At 43.6% G+C, this 27,457-nt stretch overlaps 1 protein-coding gene across 6 annotated transcripts; it reads left to right on the top strand.

The window, feature by feature from the left end:
- The first annotated feature begins 823 nt into the window (after positions 1 to 823).
- LOC142560471 (uncharacterized) lies at positions 824 to 26,897 on the top strand. 6 transcript variants are annotated; one of them, XM_075672611.1, is made up of 8 exons: positions 825 to 1,253; positions 6,374 to 6,643; positions 11,364 to 11,453; positions 13,036 to 13,099; positions 16,351 to 16,449; positions 21,981 to 22,240; positions 23,159 to 23,239; positions 25,283 to 26,897. In XM_075672611.1, exons 1-8 carry the CDS (start codon positions 1,107 to 1,109, stop codon positions 25,544 to 25,546), a joined length of 1,275 nt encoding a protein of 424 aa, XP_075528726.1. In that variant the 5' UTR covers positions 825 to 1,106; the 3' UTR covers positions 25,547 to 26,897. The 6 variants fall into 6 exon arrangements, with proteins under 6 accessions (XP_075528730.1, XP_075528726.1, XP_075528728.1 ...); XM_075672613.1 differs by lacking the exons at positions 825 to 1,253; positions 25,283 to 26,897 and adding exons at positions 1,298 to 1,742; positions 24,651 to 25,276; XM_075672610.1 differs by lacking the exon at positions 825 to 1,253 and adding an exon at positions 1,304 to 1,742.
- The last annotated feature ends 560 nt before the right edge of the window (positions 26,898 to 27,457 follow it).

The following is a 27,457-nucleotide window of genomic DNA, read 5'->3' as shown; positions in this document are numbered from 1 at the left end:
TGGGCAACGGCGTGCAATGGTAGACTCTTTCAGTGTATACACCGTCCTACAGTAAGGTGGCAGAATTCGCCTCGTGAAAGGTGTATGAAGGTGACAGAGTAGAACTAAAGGAACTAAAGTTTTTCGAGTCGACCAATGTTTTCTGAGTTTGTAAATAAAAAGTTCATCGCACGCCTCTGTTGCGTGAGGCAGGCTAAAGGGCCTAAGACACAGTTAAATGATAAAGGTCTCTGTGTAAGTGAATGCAAAAATATGCAATGTTCATAGCGCACGCTCGTCGGCATACGCTCGACACTCAAACAGAATATGCTCCACGGTTTTAATTGAGCCACAGTTGTTGCAGTGTGGACTATTCGCTTGACCGAAGCGGTATTGTAAGCCGTTTCCACAGGCGGCGTTCTGGCGAAGATGATATAGAGCTTCCAGGTGGCGAGGAATGCTGGATGGGAGTCTGAATCAGATGTAGGTCGATTGTGTAAAGGAAAAGGTAATGGTGGGTCGGCAAGCTCCTGAGCCAATCGTTTATTTCAGAAGCAAATTTCTTTAGCGTAAACGGCACCACAAATGAAGCGCGCGGAAACCGATTCTTCGTAGATTTCCTACGCACGTTCTGCGAAACGCGCACCTTCGTCGGTTCAAATCTCGCGCCACATTGATACATGCTGCGACTTGCAGACGCCAAAGGGGACACACAATTCAAAATTAACATAAAGAACGAGTAAAAAATAAAGTGTATTTTGTTCAAAAATATAGCTGCATATTAAAGTTGTTTTAAAGTGAAAATATGTAAGCATGACAAAAGCTTTGACAAGTTTAGCCAAGCGCAGCGCCAGCAACGTAGGTGACGCCACATGCAACGGTACAGGCATATGCATAGAGTTTCTTACAATAATCTAATTATTGTATGAAACTCTATGGGCAAAGATGCAAGCCAGGTGTTCTGTGTGCAAGCTATCTATGCCACTCTGCGCCATCTGACAACACTGCCCATATCGACACTCGTTCGCGGTGGTGGTGCAGTTGAAGAAGGGTCTCTGTGGTGTTGCGCGGTTTTTTCTTTTTTTATACATATTTGTTAATGTGCTACCTAAGTGAACGACGTGGATATGCCGAACAAGTGTTGTGTGCCTGGATGTTATTACCAAGGACGGAAGAAAGTGCAAGTGTTTTCGTTTCCGAAGGAAGAAAACCTGCGGCAAAAATGGATCAGCGCGATATCAAAGAAGGATTTTGTGCCGACCAAGTACACGAAGGTAGGGCACTTTTCACGGCTCTATTTCTTGTTCTCAGCCCACGTGATCTTTGATGAGGTTGTAAGAAAATTCGTTGCCTTACGTGTTTGTATCCATTACCCCCTGAACAACTTTCAGGCCTGCGCATGCCTGCGCCCAAAATTTTGACGTCATATCCGGCAGGCTGACACTTCCAGTAGAAGCCGCAGCGTCAGCGACATGTATATAGCGTCGCTGTTTCATGCTCCTGGCAGCGCTCGGACCGGTTGATTGGAGCGGCGTAGTCGCGTTTATCGTTCCCTTTGTTGTTTTGCAGCAATTTTCTGTTTGCGTGCGCGATGTGCAGTGGGTAGTAAAATGCCAAATAAGTGTTGTGTGCCGGGATGCACCGGCAACTACGATACGGGGAAAAGGATACAAGTGTTTTCTTTCCCTAAAGACGACGACACTCTGAAGAAGTGGCTACGCGCCATTCCTAGGAAGGACTTCACGCCCACTTCCTACACTAAGGTAAGAATTCTTGATGGACCTGTTGTGTGCTCCTAGTTGCTCGTACTTGTTAAGCACTTTTACTGTGGAACTTCTCAAGCCCAGATAGACTTATTGTGCCCACACGGACTGTAAGCATACACAAAGGGGAGAGCATTAGGTTAATTTAATAAGTGGCTTCTCAGGCGTTTACAAGATGTTTGTACGTGGCTGCAGATTTGCGTGGATCATTTCCACGCTTCATGCATCGAGAGCACGACTTCATACACAGATGCAAGAACAGGAAATGTTCTCACAGTTGCACTGCCAGCACCATGGTTGCGCCATGTATCTGTGCCTACAGTTTTTTCCGGCTGTCCTTCGTCCCTTTCAACACCAAACAGCACGAGAGAAGCGCCTGATTCCAAGAGGAGCCGGCCAGAAGCTTCCCAACTGGCCCATGCTGTCGAACAGTCACTGGCTTCACATGAAGCAGAGCAGGAGAGAGACCACTTTTCGTCCCTCAAAGAACTCGAGGTGTTCTTGCAAGTGGCATCAGTGTCGGTGAAGTGGACTATGATCCATAAAGAAAAGTGCGTGATGTTTTTGAACATCACCGACGGTCGTGAACCATGGTTGAAGGCGTCATTGACGATGTTCGAAAACCTTCAAGTGTCTGCCTGCTATCAAGGCTCCGTGATCAAGAACCTTGGTAATGCTGTTGTAGTAGACTCAGTTCACAAAGTAAGCTCCTTGTTGGAAATCTTGGACAACCTGTGCATGCTGTCTGAGGAGCACTGTAGTTATCGCCACCTGTCGCTTACAACACATTCCCTTCTAGACATATTGGGAGGAAGCACTAATGAAGACAAGAAATGGGCTGTAAAGTTTATGAAGGAACAGCTTCTACTGCTTTCTGCTGAACGCATTCGGTACAGCACACAGGTGATGGTGTTTGCATGCATTCTCCACACAATATCACCGAATGCCTGTAAGTTTTTGAGACGAACAAGTACACTAACCTTGCCCCATCCAAGCACTATCAGGAAAGCGTGCTCATCTGTTCAAATGTGCCCAGAAATTGATTCTTGCGATGCAACTTTCCTTCAGTGTGCTTCCCAGAGATTTAAACATTTGCAGCCACATGAACACACCGTGACGTTGATGCTTGACAAAATTCATATCAAGCCTTGTTTTGATTACAAGGGTGAAAACATATGTGGTGCTGCAGTGAATTCCAACGAGGCAGCCACATCAGTACACATATTTACGGTTCAAAGTCTGCTGGGCTCATTCAAGGAGGTAACACGCATTCTTCCGGTAAAAACCATACAGGGTGATTAACTTCATGCCATATTGAAGGAGGTAATCTTACACTTAGAAGAGATTGGGTACAGGGTCACAGCTGTTGTCTGTGACAATAACTCGCTAAACGGGAAGGCAATGAAGATGTTTCTGCCAAAGCCGATGCTTCGTTGTGTTCGACCCAGATGTTTGACCCAGATCAACCACTATTTTACGTGGTAGGTGCTGTGCATCTCTTTATGTGCATAAGAAATAATTTCTACCCATGCTTCGAGCTTTTAAACAATGATGTTGATCCTGAATTCAAAATGACTGCCTCATTTAGGCATTTGAGAGATTTGCATGAAGAGGAGTCATCTCTGCTGCTAAAGGCTGGGTATGGCTTGAAGTCAAAGGCACTTAATCCAAGCAACTTGGAACGGCTGAATGTTAAGCTGCTACTGCAAGTTTATAATCCACACATAGCCGCAATCCTGGCACCTCGCAGTGGTGAAGCCAATCTTCAGCATGCGCCAGCAACAGCAGATTTCATCAAAATCTTCGTTGGTGGAGTATTGTCAACGTAAAGACACCGAATGAGGGCTTCCATCGTCGAAATGTTTACGAAGAACCCATGTCATACCATACAGGTGACCCAAAAGTAGCTTTTCTAAATGCTTTCATTACATGGCTCGACATCTGGGAATTTTATGGGCGCGACACTGGAGTCCTTACCAAGGAGACATTGAGTGCCCTAAGGCTTTCTGCTCAATCCTTGTTGGAGTTGGTAAAGTACTGCACAAGTGAGCTTCACTTCAAGTACGTCCTACTAGAGAAAGTCCAAACAGGTCCTCTCAAGAGTTGTTTTGGACAGTACCGGCAGATGGCTGGTTGGAAGTACCACATATCTGTTCAACAATCTGTATAACAGAGGGCAGGATTCGCCTTCAAAATGCCCTCCCAAGGATGAGCACTGATGACCTCAGAGGCATCGAAGAAACAAGCAGTGTCATAGATTTAGGCACCTCCTTCAGTGTTCATGTTAGCAATGATGACTTTGATGCGTTCAGAGCACAAATGCCAGTTATTGGTTATGTTGGTGGGTATTGTGCGCATGCTACAATGAAAGTTCTAAAGTGTGAAAGTTGCCAAGGGCGCTTGGTTGTTGCTGGAAATGAGACCAAAATGGATGAATACACCCATTCCTTAATCGCACAACTGGACCGAGGTGGCCTCAAATTTCCCTCTACCCTTGTGATTACAGCAGTCATGTACACAGAGGTTGTAGTTATTACAAAGCTTGTGACACAAAGTGCCTGCACACAGTTTCTCCATGGGCCCACCCAACGGAATATCGTTCGGCAACTGACTCTAGACTCTCTGCCGAGGCTTGAGGACATAGATGCATGTGAAAACGGGCATGCATGCGAGCTCCTTGTCACATGGGTTGCAAACTGTGCCGCAAACATAATGCCGAACAACTTGTGCAAACAAAGGAACGATCATCTAAAGAGTAGAAAAGAACAGAGGGCAACAAACCGAAAAGCTCGAATCTTTCTTGAAAAGTAATTTTCCATACCTTGTACTCTGCACATTTAATTGTGTTAAATTGCACTGCGGGTATTTTATTGCAGTTTTCTGATGTGATTTCTTTGGCCAGCTTCTGCCTGTTGCAGTACAATGAGCCTTCTTTTGTTTGTGTTGTGCATATTTTCTAGCCTTGATTTAAACGGCAGTTCATTGTTTTGTAATTGGAAATTTTAGTGTTTTCGGCATCTCAATGGTATGGTATGAATAACTTTATTGGGTCCTGAAGGTCAACCCTAGGTTGACGCGGGTCGCTCCCATGTTGGTACTGTCAGGCCGAGCCCTTCAGCCACATCGCTGGCCTTCTAGACTGCCCGTAATTGGTCAGAGAGTGATTCACTGTGTAGCATTTGCCGCCACCATTCTTGTTCCTTGTCACAGTCTGTGAAGACCACGGGGCACTGCCAAAGCATGTGGTCAAGTGTAATGATGCCATTGCACTTATTACAGTTGATTTGAGTTTCCCTCTCCGGATAGATCCTGTTAGTAAAATCTGGATTTGGGTATGTTCTTGTCGGTAGCAAACGTAACGTGACCGCTTGGGCTCTGCAAAGCTTACCGTGTGGCAATGGGTATTCCCTTCTGCTTAAATAATAGTGCTTCGTGATTTCGTTATATGTTAATAATCGATCCCTGTGTTCCCTGGGTGAAGTGTAAGTTGCTCGGTCTTGAAGATCACGGCTAGAAAGTCCTCGTGCTGCTTCATTTGCCACCTCATTGAGGTTTCTCCGAGCTGCGTCCACCACCCCCAGATGTACAGGAAACCAGCGGATTTCAATCCTCAATGCGATGTTTCTTTTTTCTCATTGAACTAGACCTCAGACAGTTCTTGCAGTGGTTGGTGAATGACTTATTTGTGATAACTTGTGGCTGTGTGTGCTTTCCTTGTGCAGAGTGCATACAGAGATATTGTGCAATTTGGTTTGTGTGTTGGGATTTCTTGTGGATGCCTCTACCTGTAGCAGTGCAATAAGTGGTTCTTTGTGTCACTTATTTATCCTACTATAGTCCACAATTTGACTACCAGTGTGTTTAATGGACAGTGTTTTTTCGCATGTTTTTGACTCTGAAATGCAATGTGTTGTGTTTGATGCCTTTGAAGTGCAGCATTTTTCAATCTTATAAATGAATGAAATAATATTTTTGTCTAACCTACAATTAAAATGGCAGTATCGTTTTAGTGTTCTAACTCTTGGCATGGTTTTGGCATTGCAGTGTGCTATGTTCTGCTTTCTGTCACTATACTGAGGCTCCAATAGTGCGTACATTAATGAACAAATGGTTATTTTCGGGTATTGTTACTGTGCGTGCCTCTTATTAGTGTAATAACTTCTTTTGGCTGTCAGTTATGATCTTATAGCACACAGTATTAAAGGCAGCATGTGTCTATATTACAGCGCGATATCGTTTGATATCATCCATTTCAGCCATGAACATTGTGTAGTGGTAAATATGTTTACAGGCAGCGTCTGCTGTGATCAATAAATATGTATACATGATTCCATTCGTAGTATTGACTATTACAATTACCCTGATAAATTGTGCAAACCTGGCGGTCGGGGAACCTTTATGTGGCCTCAGTTCTCGCGAGGCGAGCGCGCAGCAAGCGCTCGCAGCCCTCCCAGCCAGCGCGTAGTGACGTCGTCAATGTCACATCACGTGACGCGCAGGCCTGAAACCTGTTCAGGGGGTAATGGTTTGTTGCGAGGAACAACCTACCAACGTGTACTGCGTGAACGGCATGCAGACATTTCTGGATATGATTGCAGTGGCACTCAGGCACATGCTTCACGCCCGTGCAGGTGTGTGCGGACCACTTTCATTCCTCCTGCCTGGAGCGAACGACAACATACACAGACTCAAGAACGGGGCAGGTGCTCGAAGCGGCATTGCCTGTGCCGCGCCTTCGTCACGGTTCTGTGCCAACAATATTTCCTCTGCGTCCATCCTATACCTCGAAGCAGCGAGAAAACTTAACAGAAACCTCAGAAGCACGAGTGACTCTAATTGAAGCTGCAAAGCTCACCGATGGAGTCGACAAAAGGCGTCGCTTCGTGACACCAGAGCTGAAGGTGTGCTTGAAATACAGTTAAAAGTACTCGAGATGTGGGTGTTTCTCTACTTTAAAAACGTTGGTACGTATCCGTGGTGAATTGAAGGTGACGCGAGCAACAAAGACAATAGGAGCTTGTAATGCGTACTCATTTTCATCCAAACTGTTTGCCGTGCTGCCCTCATTTCATCACGAATGTACACTGTATGCTTCTTGACATTGTTGCTGAATGTGAACCGTGGCTGAAGCCTCTGTGATGGCATGACCCGTTATCCAGGAGCCCTGATAAAAAGATTGGGAGCAAGTGTCATCCTGGATACTGATGACAATATAAGCACACTACCAGGAACAAAGCTGCTGTCATTTGCTGCCTACATTAAACTTCTCTTGTTGATAATTAACCTAGCCCTCTTTTAAGTGAAAAAAAAAAGAAACTTAAATTTTGAATGAGCAGATAGCTTTGCTGCTCAAAGAAAAACTTCAATAGAATGCACATTTGAAGGATCAGCCCATGGCAAAATTTTTAGGTGTGCAAATGTGCTCATTGTGCACCATCCAAGTCCACTTTATCTGAATCATTAGAAAATTTTCCGCAGCACGATGGGGTACATGCTGATAATTATTTAGCACTACCTAGAAAACATTCAACTGGGTAGCTGGTTATAAAATTCCACTGTGTGTTGGCTAATTTGTTTATATTCAATGGTGGAAAAATCAGCTGGCCATGTTTCAAGCTGACCTCTGTTTTCTTTAGGTGTGTAGTGGCAGCATCTCCAGAAAAGATCAGTGTGGAAGAAAATAGGGCCATAATCACACACCTATCTCTCCAAGGGAAAGGTTCGAAATAGCTCCATGACGAAAAAACTTTGGGCTACAGAAGCCCTTCATATGCTACCATTAAACGTTGAGTTGTCAATATTGAAACTGGCCATTTTGGTGATCAAAGTGAGAAACCCAGTGAAAGGCCTGTTTCTGTCTCTCTCTGTTTATGACGACTTGGAAATGAGAAAGTTTGCAGCAATGTGGATTCCAAAACTATTGATGACTGGAAAAAAGAGCAAACATGTGGGGCACGAATGGCTGTTTTGGAACTTAATTACTACAGTGGAAACAATGAAGATGAAGAGGAGACATAAGATGATAGGACCATGTTCTCAGTATCAACTGCGCTCCTCAATTTGTTTTAGAGCATTTGAAAATGGGTAGTGACACAGGTAGTGACCGCAGATTCGGATCATGAGACTGAAATAACCTGAAGAATAAGAATGGGCTGGGGTGCGTTGGCAGGCATTCTCAGATCATGAGCAGCAGGTTGCCATTATCCCTCAAGAGAAAAGTGTGTAACAGGTGTGTCCTACCAGTACTCACATACAGGGCAGAAACCTGGAGGCTTACGAATAGGGAATAGGGGAATTCCAAGGGAAGGGAAACGTAGCAGGGGGCGGCAGAAAGTTAGGTGGGCGGATGAGATTAAGAAGTTTGCAGGGACATCATCATCATCATCATCAGCCTAGTTATGCCCACTGCAGGGCAAAGGCCTCTCCCATACTTCTCCAACTACCCCGGTCATGTACTAATTGTGGCCATGTTGTCCCTGCAAACGTCTTAATGTCATCCGCCCACCTAAGTTACTGCCGCCCCCTGCTACGCTTCCCTTCCCTTGGAATCCAGTCCCTAACCCTTAATGACAATCGGTTATCTTCCCTCCTCATTACATGTCCAGCCCATGCCCATTTCTTTTTCTTGATTTCAACTAAGATGTCATTTACCCGCGTTTGTTCCCTCACCAACATGACCACAATTAGTACATGGCCAGGGTAGTTGGAGAAGTATGGGAGAGGCCTTTGCCCTGCAGTGGGCATAACCAGGCTGATGATGATGATGATTTGAAAATAGCAAGTTAGATTTCCTTGACAAACGGGTAACTGCAGATGAGACGCAGGTTTATTGCTTTGATCTCGAGACAAAGGAACAGTCTAAGGAATGGAGGCACAAAGGCTAAAGAAGTTCCTTGTGCAAAGCTTGTGCAGAAGCAAATGACAGCAGTCTTTAGGGATGAGAAGGGATTTCTGCTGAGATCCCTCCAACAGGGTTCAACCATTAATGCAGAATATATTCCTGTTCTTCATTGACAAAGTTGAAGCAAGACATCAAGGAAGAGCATTGAGCAAAGCTCCCCAAAGGTGTTATGGTGTTGCACAACAATGACTCATCACATACCATTCCAGAAACCTCGCAGCGCCAGTGTCATGCCAAGAAAAGGCTTAGTTTATGTTGTAAATATAGCATAAGTGGGAAATATAGCAGTGTGACATATGAATGATACTGTATATCATGTGAAAAGTGCATGTGTGATATGCATCACATGCTTGCGTGATGACAAGACAAGCTACCATCACAACAATGAAAGTGCTAGTGAAGTGTAAATACATGCACATGCATGCACGTGCACGCACACAAAGAAAACAGTACGTGTAAATCACAATAAAACGTCTAAAGGGATCCCAAAACAATTTTGAAGGTTTTGTTCGAATGCACCGAGTTGGTAAGGTTGGCCTTCAAAAAGCGTGTAACAACGTCTGCATTGCTGCAGGCTGTAATGGCTCTGCTCCCCATGTTTTCACACATCTCTGCCCGTTCTATGTAAAATGGGCCAAATAATGCCACTCTGGCGAGCAGTATGATTGGCTTGCCACTTGTCATCATTGGGGATAAATGAAGTATGCCTCTTCACTAAGTTTATTGCTAATGAATCATGTCAACACCACCTAGATAGCACAAGGCCTGTTTACTCCGATACATGACGTCACACTACCTGGCCCGAAATTTCTTTTGACAAGGCTGGCGTGATGAAAGCGGTGATGTCAACATCACTGTTGCTTACTCTGGAGCATCCCCACTAGATTCTATAGCGGTCGGGTCAGGTAACATGGCGTTACGGATCGGAGTGAAAAGGCCTTGTGCTATCTAGGTGGTGTTGGTGATGTGCACATAGTAATTTGGGCACATTTGGGCACCTGTCAATATTAGTACACATGCAATAAAATTGATGTTTCTTCAAATCACTGGTGCACTTCTACCTGAGAATGCAGATCTGCTACAACTGTTGTCTGCACACATGCATTGGTACATAAGGGAAAAGAAAGGAGTGGAATAACATCTTCTGATGGCATAAACATTAACCCTTTATTGGCGAGTGTTGCTTACAGGCAACATACCGAACAGTTTTTTTTTCTTGCCGAGCTTTGGTATTGAGTATGAAGTTTCTGGCTAAATGTCTTTGACCAACACTGAATGACAGGCTGCAAGCATCATTTGTTGGTTTAGAGCAAGAACACTGCACAAGGAAGCAGTAATTTTGCACATGACTTCAGTAACGCAGCGTTTTGGGCGTGTTGGTGTGACATGATGAGGCTTATAGCGCACGAAAGGACGAGGGCACAGAAAGACGTGGTAGACTTTGGCGCTGACTTACAACAGTGTTTATTTTGCTAAGAGAACCAGATATATGGGCAACATTATTAATTGTCTTTCTGCGCCCTCGTCCTTTCGTGCACTATAAGCCTCATCAGCACATGTCGCTTTATTTTGAAAGCGTGGTAAAAGGAGACAGGCCGGTGCAAGATATCTGGCTGCGGTGGTGACACGTCTGTGATGTGAAGCAAATAAATTGTACACCTATGGTTCACATAGGATGAGAGCTGTCTGTACGAATTCCAAATGAAGTCTTAGGTGGCTTGGGTTGAGGCCCACTTCCAGTTTTCTGCCTGAGTTTTCCCCCTGTTGGTGAAAAACTTCCTGCAAAATATTTTTCTTTTTGTTGCATATGCTTATTTTCGATGTGTTTTGCATATTTAAATCGTAAATAAGAATGCTTTTTTTTTTTGCACTTATATGTGCTGTCATTAAAGGGTTAATGGTGCTTTGCCGCGCCTAACCCTTGCCTTGCGACATGCCACTCGAGGCACTTTGCGTATATTCACGGACTTCTCTCACACTTGGAAAAAACACTTTTATAGCACATGCTGAGCAACAGAAAGCTGTATTGGGAGTTTTTCATGTTGCTCTACAATTTTCGCATCGACACTTTTCATTTAATTATAATATTTGAGAAGTTGATGCATAATTAAGAATAATTACGTAATTAGAATGCAAGAAACCTGAGCATCTCCAAGCGATGTCAAACAACATTACCTTGGTTCTGTCCAGCTATGGGGCATTTTTCATATTTTTAAAGTTTGGCTAAAGTTATGTTATGCACTTGTTATGCACTTGTCATTTATAATGCTTCGCATAGCTTATTCCACACGGTGCAGTAGCCTCATAATTTTAATGCATAGCATTCTTTGGCTAGGCCTGGGTAAATTCATGTGTGTAGCAAAAAAACGAGTGGTGTCATCTATGTCCGACACAGTGCATCTCAGCTGCTTTTGTTCATTTTTGTGAAACAAACCGCCAGGAGCCGTTGCCAGGTGATAGGACGGATTTCCCGAGAAATGCTGTGCGTTGTATGACAATGCCCAAGTAGGGAGTTTCTACCCTAATTTTTTGTTTTTATTTCATGTTACAAAGGGTGCTGAATTGATTTTTTCCAACCTGAGCACAGAAAACTCATACAGCATATAAAATATTTATAATATTGTGATAAGCATTGTAGAACCTTACAATATTATGATGCACACACTATTGCTGTGCTAGGTCTGCACATGGCTCACGAGAACACTTGATGGTGCATGCAGGTCCCACATCAAAAGCAGTCAGTGAAGAGCATCCAGGAGCCGGCAGCAGGTGCTTCATCAACTCCTTCCTCACAAGTAGTGCACATTCAGGTACGGCTATGTACCCTGATGGAATTACTATTATGTAGGATCTGATGTAGCATTAAAAGACTGCAGGGGTAACTCTATGCCAAGAAAATAGGATTGTTGCTCTACATAATTACTGATAGTCAAAGTGCAAAATTAAACTGTTTCATTTAGCATTGAAACCTGTTTTGCCACGGTTTTCTCATGTTACTTGACGTGTTAAATATTATAGAATGAAGAACCAACTAATCTTTATGCGACCTTGTGATCTGCCTCGGAGTAATTGTAGAAACACTCAAGGCACATTTGCACTGCCGTCTACAGCGTCGTTCTGTTAGGCTATTATTGGCTTGCATGTGGAGGGTTGGCTAGGGCGTCTCTACAGTACTGCCTCTCGAGGCATTCTAGGGCGGGCACCCCAGGTTTAGTGAGTTTCCAGAGATGTGGATTGCGCTTGGATGTTAAAAATAATGAAGCAAAGTGGATGCATGTTCAATGCTATGCTGAATCGACATAGTTGCGGAGCAAGGGCAGCGTTCTGCCTTCAGCTGCTGGCATGAGTACTGTGTGCATGCTTTGGTCTGAGGATACATCAGGCCAATCTTATCTAATTGTTCACTGGACGCTCACTACGGCCAACAGTTTCCCCTTGGTCAGTCTCGTATTGTGCGCCACCAACATGCGACTCCTGCAACGTGACTGTCGATGCTCATGATGCCACCGTGTACCTTTTGAAGCTTTCTGAAGTCTTTCTGAACACTCTTGTGATAACTGGGAAGCTCTTGTTCAATAAACTCAACAAAAGAATGCCAAACGTGCACATGATATTTGAGTACTATACTAGGGCATAGAGGCTGTTTCTGATTTACATTAAATATCTTATGCCGCTGTGTCACAAAATGTGACCTAATTATTAGATAAATATCATTGCAGATCCAAACTTCTTTACAACAGATTGACTCGAGTGGAACGTTTCTGTGGCCAGCTGCCACAGTGCACCGCTTGTACTCACGATGAAAACAGCATGTCGCATGCTGGAACCACAAAGATGCATAAATAATGCATTATGTGGTGCGACGTTACATCAAAAACTGAATAAAGCCGACAGATAATGAAGCCAAGGAAAGTACAGGGGAAGCTATTTGTAGTCTTTAGTTGAAGGTGTAGAAATGATAAGCTGAAGGGAAGTGAAAGTGGACGAGAAAATAACTTGCCACCTGTGGAAGCCAAGCCCAAACCCTCCATATTACACATGCTTTGCTCTACCATTTCTACACTCCAATTAATCCAACATATAACTTCCCCAATGATATCCCAGGCTTTATTATCTGTTTGCTTCATATGGTGGTTGCTAACTGTAATTGGGCGCATTGGTTTTCCTTCTGCTCGTTCCTTACACGAAGAAGTTGTATTTGTTATATATGAAGTTGTCATTCCACACAGTGTTACAGATCAAAAAGAGCTGGATTGCGAAATGCACAGAGAGTATGACCACACTACTTGCATAGCTTCTACAGTATTGCATGCTAAGTATGGAGCGGAGTGTAGAGGCTGTGAAGTGCCACAATACTCGATAGAGGAAGCTCATTCCCCTTCAATTTTGCAGGGCCATCACACGCAGTCCGGAAAGATGTGTGAAACTAGTGACTCGCCCATTGCACTTAACCAAGGTGAGAACAAGGCCAAGCTGGTCGCTGCCATTCAAAGTGCTGGTTGCTTATCCATTGACTACTAGCTGCATACCAATTTTAATCACAGGTGGAATGAGGGGTGTCACTGAGTCAACATTTTGACAAATAGACTTCTCTTTGTGATAGCAGACAAAGACAAGCCGAGGTCGCTTGTTGAAACTGAGCTCCAGGGACATTTCTTGCTCGACCACTGTTCTTCAATTCTAGCCTCTATCTTCCTGTGATCATTTGTCACCAGCGTTCATGTGACATATGCAGGAGACATTTAGGAGGCGTGGTGTAAGATTATTGAATGTCTGGCATGGACCATAAGGGAGACTAGTTGCAGGCTGAATTGCAGGAAAGCATTCACACCTCATCTCAGGATTTAATTCTCAAGCTGCTACCTGCTAACTCAGCATGCCAGCCACTAGTCTACAACTCTAAGATAACCCACTCTGCAAATACCAGATCTTTGCATGTCGTGAAGCAAAACTGAAAGAAGCGATGTGTGAAATGTTTTGATGCGAAACCGTCAAATGGCTCATTGAGCGAAAAAGGCAGCGTCCGGCATCTGTGGCAGGCTAAATTCCCGTTGACTGCGATACCACGTCATGAGTGCGCATCAGTGTAGTTCTCATTGGCTGCGACGACGGAGTAGAGTGGGTGAAACGGGACACCATCGTGCCAGGTGTTGCGTGAGGGGAGAAGGCATCAATGCTACGTTGCTGTCGCTCTCAGAAGCCTGTGTTATCCACACGTTAATTGCCCATGCAAGCTCTCACCTGCATCTAACTGCGCCTCAGTAATGCCAACTCAGAACGCAGCAGGTCTCTCAACGTGGTCACTTGCCCGCAAGGGGTTCACGACTCGAAGGACCGCTCAGCGGTGTTCAATTGGACATTAATGCTTTCACATTCACAACTCATAAAAAGTGCTTGGTGTCCTCGTATTTTTTTTTTTTTTTTCACCTAAGCACCTCTTGCAAGAAGGCAACCGATTGCATTGTCTTCAACTAATCTGAAGAGTATATTTCTGGACTACAAAGAATTGGAAAGGCAGTACTGCTGTGTTGAAAGACCTGAAGAAAAAGGCATAGTTTTTTGCATGGTGCCCCTTCTCAGCATGAAGTGAATATAAGTAAAAACAACACGCAAGAGGCAGTTCCTAGGAGTTATGCTGGCTGCTGCTATGTATAGGGCTGTATCCTCCATTTCATATCGGGCAACACTACAAAGGCTATAGCGAGACTTCCTTCACTGCTCGCATGGTGCTTCACGTACAAATGAAAGATGTGGGTATGTGTCAAATGATTTGATGTAAACTGAAGTCATTACATTTACGTCACAAAATTTGACATAATTATTGCATGCAAGGCATCGCACATCTGAACCTATTTAGCATGCAACAAGTGGAGAAGTACGTTTCTGTGATCACAGCGGCCACAGCACACCACTTGCATTATTGGATGCAGCCTCAAGTCCACAAGTTGCAGTTGTAATATATGTAGTAGTTATTCCGTACGAAGCATTGCAGATCAAAAACAACTGCACTGCTAAATGCGTGGGGTGAGACTCCTTAACCACACTGCTTGTGTAGCTTTTTCAGCGTTCCCTACAAGTTGTGAAATGGAGGTTCAAAAGTTATGCAACAACAGTGTGAGTGCAAGCACTAGTTTGGTGTTCAGACGGAGGAGTTTCCAAAATCGTTAGGCAAATCTTTCTATGCTACGAGAATCATCTGCGAGCGAGATAAATAAAAGGGATCTGGGAGGCTTTTTTTTTTTTATTTGCAACCATATGACGAAAGTAGGCAACAAAGCCAGATAAAAATGATAAGGAAAAGGGAAATGAAAGTAGACTCAAATACAACTTGCTGCAGGCTGGAGCCGAACCCACGTCTTTCACATTATGTGTGCGGTGCTTTACTAGTTCAGCTGCCACGGGAGCCATTCTCCCTTGTGCTTTCTTGGGTATAGTTGTGCGGGCATATGTGCATGTGTGCGCGTGCAGGTTGGCTGTGGGAGCATCAGCCAGCACCGCTTCTACATCCACTGCGGTGGATAGAAAAGACCCTTTCAGCCATAGGCTTTACATATAATGTATGAACTTAGGAGCACGCAACAGAATTGTGGCACTCGGAACAAATAGTCTTTGTGTCAGCACTGTGGTTTCTGTGTCTGCAGAGCATGGAGACATAACTGTCATCACATGATTCACTTACCTTGCAGTGATGGTATGGTTGCTGCTCTATGTCAATGCCATCTAAGTCTACTGCGTCTGCCTGTAGTCTGGTCATCACTTAGGCAGAAACAACTTCAAAAATCTTCTCATTTTCAATTTTCTGAATTGTTGTTTCATTGCTCATTGGGATTGTAGGCAGGCTGTTTGCATTGTATCTACATTAGCGAGCACTTGTAGTCAGATTTCATACTGTTAAGGTAATAGCTTTTACACCATTGCATCCTTGTGCCACTGCAATGTCTTTAATGAGGTTCTCCATCAAACGAGAGACACTACTGCAATTTGGTATGTGTTGTAAAAGGAAGACCCCGAGAGCCAGACCCTGTGAATTGCATCCTTTTCTGTTTCACATTTTCTTCTTTCCACCCCATCTTCCCAAGCTTGTGGTATGACTTCACCACACTTGATCGCACTGCATTTGATAAAACTCGGCGCACAGCAGCATCACATTTGTCAGCAGACACTGTTCTTTAGATGACACCCAAGGACAGTGAAGTTGTCTTTTCATCACCTGACCAAACTTTCCTCTTGAGCTGGGTACCAACCTGCCAGCTGTTCTCCCCCATGCATTCTGTGATCGTGAAGGGATCCTCAAATTTGGCCCATGGTTTCTTGCCCAGCTAGGGACTACTTCACTAGAACCATAGCTTATCTCTTACCTGGTACTGTGGGCGCTTGATGACGCTGGTAGTTAAAACACTTTTGAATGTTTTGTGCTTTCCAAGCGGCTCTCTACGAGCCTATTCTTCAATAGTGTGGCATACTGCCTGTTGCATGACGTGACGTGAAGGGTGGCTAAATCTAGGACAGTAGAGTGGAAAGAGAATTCAATGCTGCTTTGGTGGCACATCCCTCCCACTCCATTCCTGGACTGAGCCACCCTTGCGAAACCTGAAAAGAAGCCTAAAGCCGGCAGGCACCATTGACTTCCGGCTACACATCACTTCTGATGTAAGGCAGGTGTACGAAGTCTTCATTTTTACGACCTGCTTGCCAACCTTGTTCTAGGTGCAGGCAGTGACCTCCTCGGCACTGTGTGGATGAATGTTGAAAGTGGTGAACTCCTTGCCATGACCTCAAGCCCGCCAGCAACTGAGTCAGCGAGAGGTAGACCTTCTGGACAAATGTCCCTTTCTTCCATTCTTGAATAACGCAATGCTCTGTTTGCTGACAGTGCGTAGCTTCGTGGTACTGATTTGCTGGAGCATCATATTTCGAGAAGGAACCACCCATCTGTACATCCAGTACACTGTACGAGAACATGCTGTTGTTCTGGAATCGCATGAAGTGTGGCGCTGCAAGAACAAGGATATGAAAAGGAACGAAACACAGGCATGAGCGCTTACTTTCAACAACAAAATTTTATTTCGGGATTGGCTATATACTTATACGCAAGCAAGACCAACGTGCACAGTGATCTTATATGCAACAAAGAAGGATGAAACAACATCAAAAAACAAAAGTGAAGGGAACCTGACTAATGAATTGCAGATGTAGCCACGTCTTGGCATGCACAAGTAACCCAGTGCCTTAGTGGACAATGCCAAGGAAGGTTGACTGATGCGTTCGTCAGTGGCAAAGATGTGCTCACTTCTTATGATTAACGTTACAATCTCAGATTTATTTCTGCCAACAATAGCGGTATCTTCTACAAGAGGGAAGCATGCACGCATGTAGTGAAAAGCTAGAAAACCATCGCCTGATACATTCTTCTCTTTGTTTCTGTACTCCCCAATTGTTGATTAAACAAGTTCATTAAAAGTTCATAGAAAAAAAGTTCCTTTCTAAATAACTGCCTTATTTGCTCATGCCTTGAGAGATGGCTACACCTGCAATGCACTACTCAGTATAGATCTTTCTTCTTCTTTTTTTGCTTTTCTTTATTGATATTTTAAACCAATCCCAGAATAAAATTTTGTTAAGGTTGAACCTTGTGTCTGTGTTTCGTTTCTTCTTGCGTCCTCCTTGCAGTCCTACACGTCGTGCCATTCTAAGATGATCAACCAAAAAGCCCACATCATCACTCTTGTGCTGTTGTTGCCAAACAAGCATGCAAGATGCTAACCGCTGGCATAACCGCTGCTAACCGTTGTGTGTAGTGGTCTGCTGCAACACCGCGCCTGTTGTACTTGCTCGCAAAAATAATGGCATTTTGCAGTTCTGTGTTGACTGCGGAGATCTCAGCAAGCATATTAAATGGGACTCTTACGCTCTGGCTTGCATTGATGATGCCACTGGTACAGTCCTGAAAGCAAGATACTGTTCATTGTTAGATTTGCAGGGCTGTTCACTGTTACTAGTGCTCAGGCGAGAATTGTGCATGACTCACTGTGTGGCCGAGTGTAAAGATAAAAGTGTGCAGAGCATCAAACTGAGAAACAACAGCAAAGGGGAAGTTGCAGTTAAGCAGGCATTCTGGCAGATGGCCAGCTATTTATTTCTTTACAGTATATTTATTCTTCTCATTTGATGTGTGGTTACAGCTGCTTACAGCCGCCTGAAATTCTATTGTAACCAGTATGAAAACATGCATTATCTTTAACGATGCCACATAGCATTCTCGGGTAAGCCTCAATTTTTATGTCAGCTAAGAGGTTTAGTAAGGCACTTTTGAGCAAAGGCTCCTGAAGTAATCATGTACAACCTCCCAAGCCTCAGATCTGGTCCAACATCAATAGGTTAGCCTGCCCCAGCTGATCAACTCATCTGAATGAAATTTGTTGTTTCTGGAAGAAGTAAAAAAATTTTGTGACTAATGTTTGCAGAATCTTTGAGTCTGAGATTATGTTCCCAAATTGGCAAAGCTTGTGAGAAAGAAAAGTAAAATGTTACCTTGTCTACAAAATGTGTCTGGGCTAGTCGGCAATCTACAATGCAAGCTCGCAGCGCAGAAACAAGCAAGGGTGAGAAGAATATAAATGAGGACAATTGCTTGTTCTCGTTTTAAGTTGTCATTCTCGTCTGTTTCTGTGCTGTGAATTTGCATGTACTAGTACAAGAAAAATAGATAGTGCTCTGGTGGCTAGAAGGGGGTCGTGGAAGCATTGGCGGCCACAGAGCGTAGCAGTAGATCGTGCCATTAGTGGTGCCGCTGCTGTTGCTATCTGGATTGCCCTACTTGCACGGCGAGCTGGGTGAGCTTGTTGCAAATAGGCCAGCATTTTGGCGCTATGGGCAATATCGTTTGCATATTTGACGTTGGCTTTCCACTCATGGTGTTAGTTAGATGCTTGCCTGCAACAATAATAGGCAGCACTTAACGACCAGATGCAAATAATAAATGGAACTCTGCAAGAAAGATGACCACAATGCTGCCGCCGAGGTGCGGGGCACTCAGATCTGAGACGGCTGACATTTCCTGAGCTGCTGAGAAAATGTGCACATTTACAAAAGGCCGGCACCATCTTTAAATGTTTCAACGCATATACAGCCTTTACACACACAGTGTCCAGAGAGTTGAAAGACTGCATGCTTATTTTGGCATATCATGAATGTCACGCAATAAGCAGTTCAAAATCCCAGTCGGAACAAAGCATATGGGCAGTCACATTCACGTAATGCGACAAAGCTTCAAATAGCACATTTGCTACCATTCGCCTTCTCTTGCCTTGTTCTCTGCTTTTAAAAGAAAATGCAGCCTTGTCGTTGCATAAAACTTGAGGCTGTGAATAATATCTTTCCAGTGTTATGTGCAGCGAACTGGAGCGAGTTGATTTCTAGTCAATGGTGAAATCAAGTACAGTATGCTATTTGTTTTTAGTTTGTTGAAGCTGTACATAAACAAGCCTTCCATGTTTGCAATAAATGTCTGCAGTTTATCAGATGGGTGAAGTGCTCCTCCCCTGGCAGCACTTGAACAGACATTTAGTCTTCCTGGTCATTCTTTGCGCTGCATAGCCTGTTATGCAGTAAATTAATTACTGAATGATTACTTAATAACAGTTACTAAATAACAATTATTAAATTATATCAACTACGTCAAAAAGAAACCTTCCTCCAGATTTTCAGGCATGTGCACAGTAAAGATCACTAAATGTGTTCGAACAGAAGTGTCCCTGATACACATATTACTAACTGGATGAATAAAGTAAGCCTCTAGCCAGCTTGCGTGCGACATTACTTTTTCCTAGCACTTTAATAGACGTGGACAATGGCTCACATGAGCTTACACCCAGGTGCAGAGCGTGTATTTGGTGTTTTAAATGTTTATCCATTATTGCTTCTTTCTTGAGAGGGAGGGAGAAAACTTAATTAAACATGGCCCCCTGCTGTGATGCTCCCACCTCCCCTTCTGACCACCATAACATTGCTATTCAGTAGTGAACTGGGGCCGATTCCAGTCCCTGTGGACACTGCCCCTGATAACCATGCTGTGATGGGCTTGAGTAGGGGACATGGTGTAAACTGTACACTTAATTTTTTTTAGTTTCTGATATTTCATGGTTTTGATCAATTTTTGTGGAAAACATTTGTCAGCTTTAATATGACTCTTTGTTTTAATTGGAACAGATTTCATTCATATAGGTTCAACAGGTGGCTTTCCCATCTGTTCTTGTCGTCAAAGTCGTGTAAAACTTGCAAAATACAGACAACCAAAGAAACTTTCTAGGAGCATTCATATTGATAATTTATGGCTGCATTATGCCACACCTGTGGTTCTACAGAAAGCTCTAGAGTGTGATATGGAGACATTGCCTCCCTCCAAAGAAATTTTGAACAAGACGAATGTAACAGGACGTCAAGTAGACACGTTGTAAGTTGTGTTACAAGTGCATAGGCTTATTTGACAAACTGCACTGGGACGCCCTCATCCATGGTTTCATCCTTGCACCAGGGTGCCCCGGTTGCCACCGGTGCGGTTTGTCAATGATGCTCGTAGTTTCACGTCATTGTTTATTTGACAGAGCTGCGCGTCGGTGCCCGCTGCCTGGCTAATGTCCTGACTCTTTGGTCTATGAACTTGTGGATGCTAGATGCTGCGTCCTTCATGCTTATATTTGCATGCCTCTCCTTCTGTGCTTAAAGTGGACAGCCTCACAGCCAAGCTGCCACAGCTTTGTATGGGACTCGGTCTTTTCCAATCGGGTTGTCTGTACAGTCTTTGTAAAAAATACACGGGCTGGCGCCCACACCCTGTGTGGTCAGAGGGTCATGCCAGGGCACTTTGATTGTTGGCGCGCCTTTAGGCAGGGGGTTACTGAGGATGAGGAGGTATCCGCTCTTGCAATTGTGCATCCACAGCTGCTGCGTAAATAGCAAGTGTGCTGCTCGGGTTACCATTTTCTCTTGTCCTTTTCTTCCCTCCGATGGTGCTTGTCTTGGCGCCTGGTTGAAAGACTATCGCTGTACCACTGTTACTAAGTGAGCTCCACAAGTATCTTGCAGCTTGCATTTCAAGCTACAATCTGCAAACCATTCCTTTTTTACATCAGTAGCTGGCCTGACGAAGAGGACAATTTTGGATGACAGAGCACATGGATCATCCACAAATAGCGACGAGTTGCGTGTGAAGGCAATGCCAATTATGGCACCAGTTTTTCGCACACCGCAGGCCAGGATTAAGATGTCGGTTCAAGGAAAATGGCCGTCTACTTCCGCCTTGACGATGTGACAGCTTTTTGGCATTCTGTGAATGGAAAGATCAAGATGCTGAAGGACCATTAACAGCCATAGTGGTAAAGAAAAGTGCTTTGCAGCTCAAGGCACAAGCTGCAGGATGTTTGTAGAGCTTGCATGGGGATACCAGTAATTTGACAACCATTCAACCAAGCATTCAGGCAGGCGACATTGGACAGCAGAAATATTCAAGGAAACGAAACAGCGAACAGCACGCTTACTGCTCAGCAGACAGTGCGACCCCCCCCCCTGGTGCCACCCCCTGTGGGTGCTCTTCAACACCAACAATAGGTACCTCCAGGGCCATAACCAGGGTTAGGGTTGGTGGTACTGACAACCCCTGAAATTATCACTGTGGCAATATACTATTTAGCACAATCTCTATATATCTGTCTATATAAGTGCAATGTACATGTCAAAATATTTATGTTTATACTATTACATGTCAGCGATGTGCTTGATTCACATGCAGAAATAAGTAAATATTTCAAAATGGCCACCACTGTTCCTGCAGAACCTCACCTCAATAATCTTGGCCTAAGCTAATTCTGGGGCTGATCATTTTCCCTGGTGCTGCCTTGCACCTGCTTCAGGCCCAATCACACCAGCATTCATATATTGACAAAGGCTGCACTTGGCTTCACTTACTAGGCACATCTTTCTCAATGTCATGTAGCTTGTTCAGTGGCAGAACACACTGAGTTGAAGAGCCAGAAGCTGTGTAACTAAGCTGTAGTAGGTGAGCTTATGTGCGGGATTCGTATGTGGAAAATGTGAAAACAAAGTGCAAACCTGTGCTGCCATTTGTGGATAAGGAAAAGAAGAACATTTCGTTTGTCAGTACTTTCTCTGCTTCATGGTAAAAGAATTCCAGTCAATGTGGACATGGTTTATGTGCGTGACACTGGTAAGTCAGTTGATTCATTAATGATGACTAGTTATGACCAAAGTCCACTCTATGCGTTTTGGGTGAGACACATTAATTTGCAGAATGCCCATTTTTCTGTGCGCTGTGCGTACAGGTGCATGCAGGTACAAGTCGCTAGCCAAAGAGGTAAAGACCACCCCGTTCGACCAGAGCTGTGCAGTGATCGGCTGCGGCAACAATCACCGAACGCGCTGGCTTTTAATGAAGGAAGTGTGTTATAAACACAAAGTGCTTAGGGGCAAGTGCAGATGCGGCGTCTACGACTTTCATCGCTTCCCGTCCTATCGCAAGTGGCGTGACAAATGGATTGTAGCACTGCGCCTACCAGATGACGAGTTCATCGATAGCAGTTGGGTAAATGCACTTCTGCTGTCTGTTGTGGAGATACAGTTGATCTTCTTCATTGATTGTGTTGATTGAATTCAAACTACTTGGGGCTGTCAATCTTATTTTGTAGTGTCCGAGGTTCCTCAGCCACTGCGGTCGCATTAACAGGGAAGACAGGACAGTACACAAAAACACTTGTCCGTTAGATGCACAGCAAGGAAGCCCAAAGGACTAAAATATACTTGGAGCACTGCACTAGCGGGTCTCTCATAAACCATGCAGACTAAGTTCCCTGAATAAACCAAGCATCTGTGGAATAAAATACAATTCAAAACAGATAAATGTGTTGTTTTGGACACAACATTAAACTACCTAGTCGCTTTATTGATGACCGGTTCCTTAGCAGTCATCAATACACAGTTAGCATCAAAGGTATATGAACCCACGGGTTTTAAATGCTGAATATACTTGCCCTGGTATGTGAATTTCATGTTTATGCTAGTGCATTCAAACAGCTTATCATACAGCTTTACAAACTGCAGTCAGAAACTGCACAAAAATTTGCCATTTCCGCAGATCCCGTTGTTCATTTTGACACACTCACTGTACAGATTAGCTTGAATGTCAAACATGAGCATGCTTTTATGGTTTATACCTTATGTATGTCCTGTCAGCAGCAATTTGTCACTGTGTTCTCCAGCCCTTGGAAAGAGGAACACTATCATGTTTGAGTTAAGTAAAACTTTCCATTGTAAATCATCGTCTCAACAACTCATTGTTTTGTCTTAATAATGTTTTGTACAAATTATATATAACCATTATTTCTGACATTTCAGACAAAATATAAGTTCTTGAGGAGTTTGAATGAACATGAGTTAGCTGTAACCATACATCTGTTAATGTTCTCGGTGTTGCGTACAGATTGCATGTATTTACTGCTTTCAGGTGTGCTCGGAGCACTTTGTTCGTGGAAGGCCGACATTTACACATCCAGTGCCAACACTGGACCTTGGCTACAGTTACGGGGTAGGTGAATGATTGCATTGCCAAATGAAAATCGCCAGCCTTAGTGTAAGCTTTAGTTTGCAAGTGTCAAGCCAAAAAACTTAATTCGGCTTGGGTTACTATTTAAATCCCGAGTTCACCATGACTAAACTTGGAAAGGCAGAAAGTGAAAGTTTAGGAAACTTCCTGTACGTGATGGACAATTACAGACAATCAAAAGCATTGAAAGAAGACATGTTGCTGTGTAGAGTTAATGTACAGACCATTTTATTCAGTGCACTGCTGTATTGCATAGACAGCGGTGTGCCATCTCTGAAAAAGCCGATTTAACCACTGTGCTGACTTGGGTGCATGTTCTGTGTTATAACCAGCTATATGGGGTGATCATTTTTTTTTAAGCTTTATGGAATTTTTAAACATTGCCTGGGGCAACTAGCTTAATTCTTGTCCTTGAGCTCTATTATTTCAAGAGGCTGACATTACTGGCACGAGAAATTGAAGTACATGTTCAACTAATTAACTTCTTAATTATTTACTTTACAGCACATATTGCAGTTTACAAATTGTAGCAGGCCAGTTTGCAAAACGTATTCACTTGAAACGAATTTCCGGGAGTACATCGGTTTCGATAGATAGGTGCCCAACATAATGCTAAGAGAGAGAAAGATAACTCTGTGGATTAGAGCAAACAGGGCTATTCAATGTTCTATTTCACATAAGGAAGACGAAAGGGAGCTGGTCAGACAATTAATGCGCAGGGCAGATAATGGATGGTCTGTTAGAGCTGCAGAATCGTTGCTAAGAGAAGAGAACTGCAGTCGAGGATGGCAGAGAACAAATTGGGGGTGGTGAAATTAGGAAGTGTGCTGGGATAAGGTGGGAATCAGTCTCCACAGAACAGGGGTAATTGGAGATCTCTGGGAGAGGCCTTTGTCCTACAGTGGACATGAATGGGCTGATGATGATGACATATATGGCATTCCATTGCTTTTGGGGTTGATCCAGGCTGTAAGGGAGCAGGTTTTAATGTTTTCTTTTCTGGGTTACAATAAATCAGCTGAATGCATTGATTTAACTAGAGTGCAGTTAATGCAGAGCATAGCTCAAGGTACCCACACTTTGAAATTGGGAAGATGCATATTTTACTAGCCAACATCCCCTGCTTGCTGTCATGGACACTGAAGCATTTACAAATTAAAACATTAGTTGAACCAATCCTGCACTTCAGGGCAGCTTCCTTTCTCACCTTGGCTCCCAGTGCACTGCCTTTGGGATTGACTGCCATCATGCCATGATCATCATGCCGTAGTCATTGTCATGTGGTCATCATTGTGCCATCATATTGCACTTGTCACTACACATACAGACTCGCACCTGAAGCACAATTGCTCACCTTAGACATGTTGAACCATCGTGCAATACTACTTTGCAGAACCGCACTCAAGGCTAGATTGCCAGCTCCATTTCATCAACTACCACAGTAGTTGGAATCTGCATAACTCTGTGCTGCAAAGCGGCACATGAAGAAGCTTCAACGCTCCCCTTTTTGCAAAATGTCATACCTACTGTACTCCCCTTTCTCAATTTAGTATTTTGGACTATATCCTATAACATCCTATTCAATTGCTTTCAGTGTGTTATGTCCTGTGTAATTATTTTTATGTGTTTTACTTGTAGTGCACAAAATACCAGAAGTGCTGCGTTATTACACACTCACATTTCCCGACACCACTGGTCTGTAAAGTGATTTGAAGGAACTCCACTCGTTGGCCTCACTTGACGACTGCCTGGAAGTGGCAAGCTATCGAAGTTCAAGTTAGCTTCTGCTGGTCTTGAACTGCATGGTCTGCGTGACGATCGCATTAGGGCTGAATAGGGGCTTGATGGCCTTGAAGACCCAAATTAGCAGTTCAGGCAACAGTGATGCCTCACGGTGGAGATATCCCAGGTGCAGATGGCAATATTACCCAGATGCAGTGTTCACAGCTCGAGTTCCATAGACAGTTTAACACAGTCGTACACACAGTGTACAACGTAGGGCAGTGCTTTGTTCCTTTTGCGCAGGGCGTGGAAATTCAGATGCCACGGAAGACGTTGGGCACCTCGTGCTGGACAAGAGATGTTTCCACGCAGAAGGATGTCCCCTTAACATGCGCAGTGATGTGCCAGACTGAGAGCTTGACTGGTTGGCTTAGGGACAATTCCACGCAGTGGGAAAGACCTTATGAGCACGTTCATGTGGAACATTCATATGCGGACATGAAGTGGTTGCAGGAATACACATCATTGAAGGGACCTTTCGCGTGTCGAACCAAAGGAAAGGTGTAGAAGCAGGTGAAGTGCCGACTGCAGTTAGACGCTTTTGCAGGCTATTTATTTATATTTATATGTTCTTATTCTTGAATGAATAGTTACAGGAAGGAATTTGATGGCTAGCCTCTGTGGTGCTCCGTGTCATGGACACTGAAGCATTTACAAAATGTGTACAGAGACCTGCAAATATCGAGGGAGGGCACATTCTCGCTATTCATGCCTTATTATAAATGTTTTCTTATGAGCCATTTCTGGCTCCTGTCTTGTGCCCTTTGGAATTGACAAAAGCCATTACATTTGAATTAGTTCTATTTGATATTAAGTATAGCCTCAAAATAGCATTTTAGTCAAAAGGAAATGCTTGACCCTTTTGAGCATTCAAGTATTGTTATTAAACAATTTCTGAACAAGTTTATGTGATGATACCACATTAATTTTATATTTATATTGTTCATTTCTTTACCATAGCGTGTTGCTATTTTGTACTGCAATGTGTAGAGCTGTTTTTTACCTAGTGTTTTCTATTGTCCTCGAATGTTTGTGTGCGAAATTCTTTTGTTGTTGGTCTGCTGTATTGCCAAGTTAAAGGGAGGCAGGACCTCTGTCAACCTTACAAGCTTGACAGAGGTCCTCGGTGTCCTTCTCTACTTCAGAGAAAATAAGACTGATCAGTTGATTGATTTAAAATAACTTCATGAAAACCAGAATTTTCTATTTGCTTTCAGTTAGCCACATATTGTAGTATTGAGTTATTACAAGTTGACTATGCAACATATGACGCCAAGGAGATACTGGGTACAATGTAGATACAGTGTATGGAATTAATGAAGGTACACTGCCATCGTGAGTAAGTGCTTAAAGCATTCATCTATTTTTATTTTTTATTTGTGTGTGTGTAATATATGTACATATATATATCTCCATTTTTCAAGTACGACACACATCATTCATATATTGTCGAAGCTTGTTATAACAAAGTTGCATTTGACATGAAAATACCCTCGTCATACCCAAACTTCGTTGTGCGCATATATTCGTTACAAGCTGATATAGACGAGAAAAATTTTAGATTGTTGGGATCGCCACCTGGCAATATGCCTGCGAGCATATGCACCATTCACCAGCAGCAGGCTTCTCCAGCAAACACTTGCGTGACGCCACAGATGCTATAACGATAGCACGGTGATTGATGCTTCAAACTGTGGTATAGGTCAGACTGTGGGAGACTGCTGCGGACCGTTGTCGGGAGTGCCGTGACTTTATACTTTGGTATATCCTTATTTGTTATATTGACGATAGACTGTGATTGATAAAAAGAGCAGAGTGCTCCTCATCAAGAATAGTAAATATTGATTTTTAAGGATGATGGTTCCCCAATTTCCTCAGTGTAGAATCTGTAGTACTGCAGTGCACTGGCAAAGTCACTTGGCATCGATGGCTGTGGCAGGTATAGCTTTGTCTTGTGGCTATGGAAGGGCCAGGATTCTGTCCGGAGACTTTGACATGAACGGTTGCATAAGTGTTGTGCATGTTTCAAGTATGCGAGGGGAGGTGGGAGGTAAAGGTTGCGCGCATCGAGGCGCCCTAGAGTGTGGTGTCGTAAATTTTGGAGGCCTTGGAGTTGATTGGGTAATTGCCACTGCTCAGGCTTGCATTTTGTTAATTTAACGGTTCTTACAGGTGTTGTTTAAATTGTAAAAAAAGAAAAGTAGTTCATATTTTTGACATTACCCTTTCTTTAAAAAATGTGAACTTTGTGAATAAGGTACGTTGTACTGTGACTTAGTTTTTTGTGGGCAATACGGTTGTGGAGTAATGTGTCACTTCCGCCGGGATTCTTATTTCAAGTCTGACTAATGAAGACATTTGAATTCATGATAGCATTGTACAGATTGTTAGGGGCTGCTCGGCAATGTGGTCCTAGGA

The sequence above is a fragment of the Dermacentor variabilis genome, chromosome 10 (genome assembly GCF_050947875.1).
Source record: "Dermacentor variabilis isolate Ectoservices chromosome 10, ASM5094787v1, whole genome shotgun sequence".
Lineage (NCBI taxonomy): Eukaryota > Metazoa > Arthropoda > Arachnida > Ixodida > Ixodidae > Dermacentor > Dermacentor variabilis.
This window is presented reverse-complemented; position numbering and strand designations above follow the sequence as displayed.